This window comes from Manduca sexta, chromosome 20 (assembly GCF_014839805.1).
Source record: "Manduca sexta isolate Smith_Timp_Sample1 chromosome 20, JHU_Msex_v1.0, whole genome shotgun sequence".
NCBI classification, from domain to species: domain Eukaryota; kingdom Metazoa; phylum Arthropoda; class Insecta; order Lepidoptera; family Sphingidae; genus Manduca; species Manduca sexta.
In genome coordinates this window covers 3,780,824-3,791,984 of record NC_051134.1, presented here as the reverse complement: position 1 = coordinate 3,791,984, position 11,161 = coordinate 3,780,824, and the positions used below count along the sequence as shown (strand labels likewise).

Genomic DNA, 11,161 nt, shown 5'->3' with positions numbered 1-11,161 from the left:
TGCACAGCTGGGGTCAAACTTCACCTTGACCTTTGTGACCTTTGATATAAGGAGTAGGTTATGGATATTGAATTTTTAATTCTGTGGAGTCAACGAAGGGTAATCGTACATCTTTTATATGACTTTTAATACTTATCCTGTCAGTTGGATTGCAAGGCCCACACGGACTTCCTAGAAAGCTTTATTATGAATGATTATGAATCTCATGGCTTTATTGGCGTCATATATTAATACTTTAATGATATCGATATTTTGCTAACGTTATGAGTGTATGTTTATTAGAAACTATAAAGTTTTTCAGGCTAAAGTTTTCCGTTATAAAAATAGTAGTTTCCCGGGAGCCTATGTTCTTCCCAGGGTCTCAAACTGTCTCCATACCAAATTTCATCTTAATACGTTAGGTAGTTTTTGAGTTTAACACATTAAGGCAGACAGATGCAGCGGGGGACTTTGTTATATTATTTAGAACTTTTTAAGTGAAACAATCCCGTCATACATCATTGTTGCATAACTTTAACCGTTTACGCAGCGCAGGCAACGGAAGCTCTCAAAACTTATAATTTTCCCCGATTTTGCAACATGTTTCATTACTGCTCCGCTCCCTATTGGTCATAGCATGATGATATATAGCCTATAGCACTCCACGAATAAAGGGCTATCCAACGCAAAAAGATTTTTTCAGTTTGGACCGGTAGTTCCTGAGATTAGCCATTACTGCCCCGCTCCTATTGGGTATAGCGTGATGATATATAGCCTATAGCACTCCACGAACAAAGGGCTATCCAACGCAAAAGAATTTTTCAGTTTGGACCGGTAGTTCCTGAGATTAGCCATTACTGCCCCGCTCCTATTGGGTATAGCGTGATGATATATAGCCTATAGCACTCCACGAACAAAGGGCTATCCAACGCAAAAGAATTTTTCAGTTTGGACCGGTAGTTCCTGAGATTAGCCATTACTGCCCCGCTCCTATTGGGTATAGCGTGATGATATATAGCCTATAGCACTCCACGAACAAAGGGCTATCCAACGCAAAAAGAATTTTTCAGTTTGGACCGGTAGTTCCTGAGATTAGCGCGTTCAAACAAACAAACAAACAAACAAACAAACAAACAAACAAACAAACAAACAAACAAACAAACAAACAAACAAACAAACAAACAAACAAACAAACAAACAAACTCTTCAGCTTTATATAATAGTATAGATAAACCCATAAACAACTTATATACTTACGTAAATAATAGACACACGTCACCCCTATATCCCCGTGAGGGTAGGCAGAAGTGCAACTAGAGCACCCTCTTATCGTCTGTGTCTTCTGTTCCATGATGTAATTGGGGTAAGTGTCCAACAGTGGGGCAGCTTATACTACAAAACAGATATTATATTATATACTTACAAGGTACTTTTATTCCGAAGATCACATTGCGACTTTTTAGGAAACCACTCTCATACGGGTGTAGCTGTTAACACTAGCCAGTTTTAGAATAAATGTGAACGCCTAGCATCGGAGATCAGAGAGAATTTACAAGGGACGTCATAAAACGTGTATAGTGTTCCGGACAGTATAGCTTAGCCGTTAGCTGCCGGTCGCTTACGTTCGCTTGTGACGGCAATATTGCCCATCTCTGTATTAGAGTATACACACTGTCTTGTTGTGCGAGCAACTGTTAATCTTGTTAGGAGGTATATGTTGTGACTGTATATCTTTTATGGGAAAAATAGTGGTTAGTTTGAAATATTCAATTTATGACACTCAAAACTCATTACTTGAGGTCATTATATTTCTGGCTATCATCGGGTGACGCAAAGTAGTTTGTCTTTACTGCACTTTGCCGCGCATTAATAGAAATACTAAACCTGAGAAAATAAAGTTTTGTGGCTTAATAAATATGACTTAAAGTTTAAAATGGATTTTAGTATTAATATCCCTGCCAACAAGCGTGCCAATCTAAGAGTCAGTAAATTACCGGCGTGAAGGCGAGGTTACATAAATTCAATTTGGGCACCTCAGAGAGTTCTGCAAATTGCCTCGTCGACCAGCAAGTGGAGTTAACCCTTTGACGCCGATCAGGTCGTCATACCGTCAACCGAGCGCGGCGTGACGTCATTCCAATTCGGTCTGCATCATCCACTCAAATGCGCGGCGTCCGATTCCAAATTTAAAATGCTAAACGGACACTTACCAATGAGCGGTTTGAGAAATGGAAATGCTGGCTGATCTTCGTTATGAATTTAAAAAAGTTACTGTTTACGTTGGTTTTGAATTGAAAATTTCAAAGCTTATTTTATATTTTCGATGTTAGTAGACTATTATACCACAATAAATGAATATAAAAAACAGAGCCGAAATAATACTATGTTTTGAAACTACGATAATTTTATTACTGTTGAAAAGTAAATAAGTACATAAATGAAATTCAAAGCAATTTAAATAATTTATTTACGGTTAAAATATAAAACTATTAAAACATAGGTATAAGTCACCATAAAATATGATAAATTACACAATTAAAAATAAATAAGTTATAGAAAATCTACAAAATCTTAACATCAGGGCACTATAATGTCAGCGGCCGCATAAATAATTCTCATGGTGTTAGTATGCCCTGAACCCTGTCTCCATCCAGATAAGATGACCAGGGGATCTCCAACCCTGACGAAACCCTGGTCCATGCCCCATTTTACGCAGAAATTCACGCGTCTTTCCAGATCTATTTGCCAATCACCATGAGGAATTTCTGAAAGTTGGTAATACTATTATTAGAATGAAATAGCGATATACTACGACGGTAAATCAAAAATAAAAGAAAATCTATAAGTAGGCTATCAGGACATAGTATGGAGTGGGTAGAGATTGTAGGAAAAGCATTTATTTCTATCAAAATCATCAGAAAGCTAAAGTACATACGTTAACTGCCTAATTGGCGTAGTGTTAGCATAGATGATGAAATCGGTTTGGTTTTTATGGGCTTGTATAACCCATTTTACGCGGTTCAAAAAGTGACTTCGCCATGTTGAGATTTTTTTTACTAATTTCATAACAACTTCTCCATCTCGGCTTTAGGGACTTGACCTTACTATGTTTTAACTAGATTCCACAAATCATATTATCCTCAGAGCAGAATAATAACCTTCGTAAACCACAGGCATGATGCCCCTCCACAAGTGCAACTGTCTGGCTATTGGAGCGTAGCGCGTCACTGCGATGATGGGACACCGTGGTCGATACTTGGATATAATTTGCGCGGATTTCCCGGTAGTTGTCACGACAATAATTGCAGCTGCTATCGATCGTTGAGCTGCAAGCACAGCGGCTAGGGCTGCCCCGTCACTTGATCACATGGTAACGGTGTCTGATGAAGGCATATTGTTAATGAATCAACTGTAGTTTTTTATGAAATTAGAAGGTGGTCCAATAGTTTCGCCAACCCTTTTCTTTGCCGCACTATCAGGCTTTGGAATATTTTACCGGCAGGTGTGTTCCGCCCATCCTATGATCTTGAGTCCAACAACCAAGATTGCCTGAGCTGCTGCTCAGTAGCCCGGCATGATTGCGCTGAATGACATGAGACACCCATTTGTCATTCTATCTAAGCGGCATGACGCTTACCATCATAGGCAGGCATAGTGTACTCACTTTGTTTTCTGGTGGTGGGTGAAGCCTATAAACAGTAGTAAACCACCAGGGCCCTGATGCCTTTGCCGTACTTTATTTTAATTAATAACAAGCACGTAACGTCCTTGCGCTTGTGACACTTGAAATTTGTACACAAACCATTCTGTACTAATTTCTTGAAAATATCGTATCTCATAATACGGCGGTGTTATGAGTTTACACTGTCATAGACGGTAACGCCTCAGAGATTTGAAATAATAATTTTGTTTTACCTTCGGTAGGTTGTAAAATAATAGTTCAGGAGTTAATTTTACGATCTATTTGATGAAATATGTATGATTAGTATGATGATACTAAGTAATATTTTTTTTGTATACAACCTTATCGATCAAATCGTTAAAAATCTGCTTAGTCCACACACAAGCTTCTGCCTCCTTGCAAGCACTGGCCATACAGGCGACAGTATCTACTGGATACTCTCCCACGGAGGTTTCAGCAGCAAGTACTAACGCATCGGCTCCATCAAGAATACAGTTTGCTATGTCAAGCAGTTCAGATCTGAGAGGTATTTTATTATATCTCATACTGCTTAGAAGATGTGCGCTTACGCATACCGGCACATTAGCCTAAAAAGGATTTACAAAGTTATTTTAATTTACATTTATTGTTTTCAATTGTTGAGAAAAAGGAACATTTTAATGGTACTAGCTTTCGCTCGTGGGTTCACTAGCGTATTTTTTTTAGGACAAAAATAAGGCCATGGTCTCAAATTATTTCTATACCTAAATTTATTGGAAATTGTTTGGTAGTTTTTGACTTTACCGCGTTTAGACAGACAGGCAGACGCAGTAGGGTACTTTGTTTTATAACATACACCTATATAGTAAACTAATACACATCATCGGGGATCCTGTTGAGTTTGAAACGATTGGTAATAATGATTGTTAATAATATAACTATTTTATATAAATGATAATTTTATCCAGTGGATCATGGAAGTTACCTTATTCGCTCGTGCAATCATATTTTTTTGTGCTATTACCAATTTTTTTGGCGTGATGTCAGATCCTAATTCTTGTCTTGTAATCATTATTCCATGGGCGGTCTGTGATGTAAATAATATGCATATTAAATCAGAATTATGACCATGGTTGCTAATCGCAGTTATTAGCATTTGTGTGTAGTATAATAAATATCTTGTAAACATGCACGAAAAGTGACCCCACTACATCTGGTGGTAAGTGTAGTGGGGTCCAATAGAATGTCGACTGTCAAGCGATGAGCGACGATAGCCTAGTTGGGTATGGAACGGTCTGCCGACACGAATGTCCGCAGGTTAAAATCCCAAGGGCACACACCTCTGTTTTTTCTAAAAAATCATGTGTGTATTCTTTGTGAATTTATCGTTCGTTTTAACGGTGAAGGAAAACATCGTGAGGAAACCTGCACATCTGAGAAGTTCTCTATAGAAATTTCGAAGGTGTGTGAAGTCTACCAATCTGCACTAGGCCAGCGTGGTGGACTAAGGCCTAATCCCTCTCAGTAGTAGAGGAGGCCCGTGCTCAGCAGTGGGCAAGTATATAATACAGGGCTGATATTATTATTATGGTGTATCTTTCCTGCGGGAAATCACGGCATAAAGGCCGGTCCTTTTGGAAGGCTTGCGTGGGGACATGGATCCAACACGTAGAGGCCCCTTTAAGATATATTACTCTAGTTGGGGTATATACACATTGCGAGTACTCTCTCTGTCTATACTTATGGAGGAAATACAGCCAAAGACAGCGCTTGCAAGGTGCAGGGACTATTGCAGAAAAGATGGGAATTATACTGGGTCTATGGATGGGATATAGCTGGACTGGTTGCTGGGCTATTGATTGAGACAACGGGACGCCTGCCAAGTAAAATGTCTCAATCTTATGTATTCAAGGCAGGCGGTGACTTGCCCCCCACTAGATGGGCATCCCATAAGTGGCGTAAGCCAAGGACGCAACACCGGTGTGAGTGGCTTAAGGGTGTCGAGAGGTGTGCACCGATTTCACCATCGCGGGTCGCTGTCGCGTCCCGGAGCGGGTTTCCTCGCTATTATGCAGATTGAGCACTTCCACCCTGGAGCTGAGGTTCTTAGCTGTTGCGACTTCCACCCCTAGCCGGCCAGTTAAGGCAAGCCAAGGGTCAGGGGGTCTCATTTAGCCCCCACGGAATCAGGGAACGCGGTGTCGCCACTCACCGTCGGCTCGCCACAAAGCCGCCCCTGCGCGCTTATTATTATTATTATTAAGCGATGATTACCCCTCGGAAATCGACACAATTATACCGGCCTGTTCGAACAGGATATACACCGACTGATCCCGGAACGCGACACACATGGGCCACTATGGCGGGTTTAACACCTTGTGTACGGTAGTCGCTATCGGGTAGATATAAATTATATCCTACCACTAGCACACCAATTTATCCTACATCTATTGAAACACTAGCAATCAATTTCTGAGTACCGAAACTCACGGCAAGAATTTCATCATAATTACGAAATCCTTCTATAGTTTGTATGTTAGCAACTATTGCCATCTTCTTTCCTTTCTCACCGATAATTCCTCTGAGCTCACTAATGCAAGTCGGCGAGTCGACGAACGAAGCGACTAAAATATCGATCTGAAATCAATAAAATATTACGTAAAATATCCATTCTTTTGTGTTAATTCATATCATCCATCTTCCTTAACGGTCAACGCAAAGTAGGTAACAGAAAAATATTCTTCGGGAAAATGTCTGTTCTTAATGAAGAACGATGGCGTACCTTATAATTTTTTTTCTTTTCATGTTTCAGCTCTGTTTGTATTTTCAACACATAATTAATATAACAGTAGAATTTTGTCAACTTATTAATCTTATCAAATAACAATGCGAATTTTTTATCTATTATTAAACAATATTATTATTAACTTTAAAGATGTATTTATAGAATGATTGCATGTCGCTTTTAGTACGCAATTCATACGTATTACAATATAATATGTGATATTTTATAATATTGTAAGATATTTGTGAATGTTTATATAATATGTGATATTTTATAACATTATAAGAGATTCATGAATGTTTAGCCTTGAGATTTTGTAAGTCAGAAAATGAATCGAAAGTTACCTCACCTGCTGATGAACCAACATTTCCAGATCCAGCTTGTCTTTTTCGCTGAAATTTGGCATATTGAAAACCACGTTCGGTACAAACACGTCTTTATATGAACCTAAATATCCACCTCTTTCTATTTTACATGTAAGGGTGGTGGCAGAGATCATTTCAACTTTGAGCATCAATGTTTCATTATCCAACAGAACGAAGTTTCCTTTAGACATTTGATCAGCGAAGTACATGAAGTCTACATAAACTGTGTATATTGAACATCTGTCTTTGTAGGTTTCGTCTGTCGTCAGCCTTATTGTTTCACCCGTTTTTAGTTCCACGTATTCACCATAACTCTGCAAATAAAAGTAATTCAAATTAGAATTTCGAATTAAAATTTATTGAACTATATAATTTTGAACTTATATTAAGTATATTATGTTATATGCATGTACATTTTATTTTTTTACTAGCTTTTGCTCGCAGCTTCGCCCGCGTGAAGGAGTTTTCCGGGATAAAAGTCCCACTATATATTTTCCCGGCATAGTAGCTATAACCTTCCCAGGGTCTTATACTATCTCCATACCAAATTTTGCTTTCTTATACCACGTCTTATGTCACGTCCCGTTCCCGTGGGAATGGGATAAAAATGGGTATCCTATGTCCGTCTCCTGGTTCTAAGCTACCTCTCCACCAATTTTCAGCCAAATCGGTTCATCCATTCTTGAATCATAAATAGTGTAACTAACACCACTTTCTTTTATATATATAGATTAACTTATAACTAATTGAATTTTTATAATTATTCTTCGGTACTTTCATCACGCAATACTTAATGTACAGTGTACATGATTTTTCCGTTTAATTATTATATTAAAATAAAATCATTTTGTATAATCTTTGCTTCGGTTTTTAGTTTTTATTATTGACTACTTTGCATCTCGGCCGGCGGTTAAGTCTATTCTCTGAATAAAAATAGCCTTTAGCACTCAGTAATAATGCTTCCTATATGCGAAAAAAATATAGAAGTAGAGCAGTAGGGTGGAAAATTACTTTCAATCTAAAAATCATCTGTTTGTAAAGTTGGCACATAGTAAATTTAATGATTTTTTATGTTAACACGAATCTTAGACATTGAAACAAAAGTATTTCACGAATAATATGTAATATGCAAAGTTTTTGAAATATCGGGAGAAAATTATAAAAAAACCGATTAAATTAGTAAAAATAAATTCATAATAAATTTATTTTTTAAATGTTATTACTTACATCAGCAATCCTGCCAGTCCTTATTTTTCTGCCAGACAGTCTGGCACCTATGGCTAACGGATAACTTCTGCCCATGGCTACACTGATATTCTTCGCAGCCTGTCGCAGTAGCTTTATCATTTCGACGTGTTCGTCTCGCGTGCCAAATGAAAGGTTCAGTAGAGCGATGTTCATGCCAGCTGTTATCATTTTCTCTAATATCTCGATGTCGAATGTTGATCTGCCTGTTTTGGTATATTGGTTGAATTTTGAATTTTATTGTATAATAAATAGTTAATTATTATTAATAATTAAACACGTTCAATTAACAAAATCGTCACCTCAAAAATCAAACGACACTGACGAAAGTACGTACCGGTGCTAATTGAATCTAACCATTCAGTACTTCATTGAACAAACAGCCACTTTCGTGTTCGGTTTAAGCATTGCCATTTGTTTAAACTAAGCCGCGCAACAACAGGCGTTCGTAAAATAGAGAAAGAATTGTCGAAAGCTCCTTACCCATCGAAGCCATAATCCCGGTAAGTCTCTGACATCCCGCTGGTGCTTTGATGTCCAAATTTAACAAATGGTCTAAAGGTGTGTACGCGTTTGCAGCTGTCAGCTGCTGACCTGGTAACTCCATTGCATCATACTGTAGAACGATATCTTTTTATGATTTTCTTAAATATTAATATGGATTTCTGTTTACGTTTCGAGGATCATAAATACTTTCTACATAGTAGGTGAATGAAAACTGGAGTTTAAATTGAAGGAACGTACAGCTGTTTTCAATAAACGATCTCAATCTCAATCTTTAATCTGATTTCGAGAATGAACCAATCATAATAGCTCATTTGCAAGCATATCAAAAAAAAAATTTCGTTTGGTCCATTTTTGAGATAGATCGAAAAAAGCGGTTGGAATTGTTATTGAAAATGGCGATCAATAAATAGATCGGTAAATTATAACTATCTTTTTTATTTTGTTTTGAATTTCGAATTATAACAATACGTAAAGTTTAGATATGGGAATACAAGTTAATATATACAACTAAAACCTTATATGCAATCAGTATTAGTTTGAGTATACAGAAATGTTTCAGTAGATATGAGATGGAATAGTTAGTGTCGTGCCAGTTACGGCGCACAAAAGCCGGATGGGAGTAATTGAATGAGACGATTCGAAGATTGCTCTAAGTGGCCTCAGTAGTACTTATGTAATTGGACTTACTTCGCCTAGCTTGATGTCGTTATCCGTAGGCCAAACCATTACAATAAGACAATATAAATAAATCGAAAGTCTAAAATCTTCACAAACTTCCGTTTGATAGCTATCAAAAGTGATGGATATTATGTTTTAACCAAAAAGAATTTAGTACTATTCTATGGTTTATAGGTATTTTTGTTTCTGGTGGCCTCTAAAATATGTAATTATTTTTGTAAATTTTAATAAAAATATTCCAGCGTAAGCTAAAATCCTAATTAATATAAAAACCTAATCTCATATCCGAAGCCCACCATAATTCACCGTATTTTTCAGCTAATTAATCCGGCAAAACGCCCAAATCCCACGCTGTGTAAAGATCACCCCTGTTTTGTTAAACAAAAGTCAGGTGAATTACAAAATCAGGAAAGGAATCCCGATCAGGTTTAGCTGAATGATAAACAAGAGCCACAGCTGTCGCTAACAGCGTCGGCGAAAATAAATAAAGCGAGCAAAATAAACAAAACCAAGTTTTATTTGTGGGAAAACCATTAGGGGATCAGAAAGAGGTTGGCGAAAAAGATAAACGGAAAAATAAGGAAAGATTTTGGACAGTGAGGTCTGTAATATTGTTGAGTACCTGGATTGGTTAGTTTCATGGGATGTGTTATTTTATTTAAGGGACATTAGGATTTTGATGTATGTATATTATAAAGTTTATTTCGTTGTTCAGGCTTGGACAGATCCGCAAAACAATAAAATTGTTAGTATACCTTCAATATTTTTATACTTAAATAGTAAACGAGAGTCTTTCCGTCTTCGTACGGATAGTACTTACCAAAAAGAAAAAGTTTGTTAATCCGCTACCGCTCCAGCTGTTTAGGAATCCATAGGAACATAAATATATACATTTATTTGTATATATGTAGATTATGTGAGATATAATTTTCACAATGTGATCAGTAAGCATTCTGTTTCATAATAATTTAATGTCAGTAAAAAACTTGTATAACTGAAATACAATCATGAAATGCCATAAAAATTGTGATCTAGATCTAAGGTCATATATTTTCTGTCATAAAATATCATGGCGTCCATCAAAGTGCATATAGTCCATTGAAAAGTTACATTTGGGGTTGCGTTTTTTAGAGGACGCAATTTTATTTTTTGGAAGTGTAGGGGGGGTCAGTGTAAAGCTACAGCCAAGTTTGTGGGGTCGCCACCCTTGTCCCACGGCCGCCATCTTGGGTTGAAATGGTTTTACGATTATCTCTTAAACTATTTATCTGACAAAAAATTATAAACATTTTTGTTGCAAATTAAATTCTCTACAACTTTGGTCCAGTAACTTTTGTCGTAGAACTATAAATAAAAAGTTATAAGCAAAATGTTAAGCAATTGCTTCATCTGTCCCAAAGCGATTCAGGATCCAGTAATTCGCGTACAAGCCGACAACCGCGGGTTTGTGTTGTACGTATTATGAACCTTATAAACACACGTTCTGATGACGTTGCAATGGACATTGCTTAACATTGAATTTTTAACATTTTCGCTTATAACTTTTTTATTTATAGTTCTACGTCAAAAGTTACTAGACCAAAGTTGTAGAGAATTTAATTTGCAACAAAAATGTTTATAATTTTTTTGTCAGATAAATAGTTTAAGAGATACATCGTAAAACCATTTCAAACCAAGATGGCGGCCGTGGGACAAGGGTGGCGACCCCACAAACTTGGTTTTAGCTTAACACTGACCCCCCCTACACTTCTAAAAAATAAAATTGCGTCCTCTAAAAAACGCAAGGTAAGGCCTAAAAAATGTAACATTTCAATGGACTAATATGCAAACAACTATAAAACCTCCTTTAAGGCGATACCTCAAGGTCCATTTTCATACATTTTGTTTCGGCTTTAATCTGGGTAACTAAACAAGTATTGGCAAGTAAAGAATTTAAATTCA

General features: G+C 37.0%; 1 protein-coding gene across 1 annotated transcript; it reads right to left on the bottom strand.

Annotated features, from left to right (window-relative positions):
- Positions 1-2,484: 2,484 nt before the first annotated feature.
- Positions 2,485-9,342, bottom strand: LOC115446291 (pyruvate kinase). The gene is given in 10 exon segments (XM_030172899.2): positions 2,485-2,744; positions 3,138-3,329; positions 3,332-3,359; positions 4,003-4,248; positions 4,626-4,727; positions 6,131-6,277; positions 6,775-7,104; positions 8,018-8,241; positions 8,519-8,651; positions 9,230-9,342. Coding segments are annotated over 10 exon segments (1,629 nt in total). The 5' UTR covers positions 9,269-9,342; the 3' UTR covers positions 2,485-2,556.
- Positions 9,343-11,161: the final 1,819 nt, after the last annotated feature.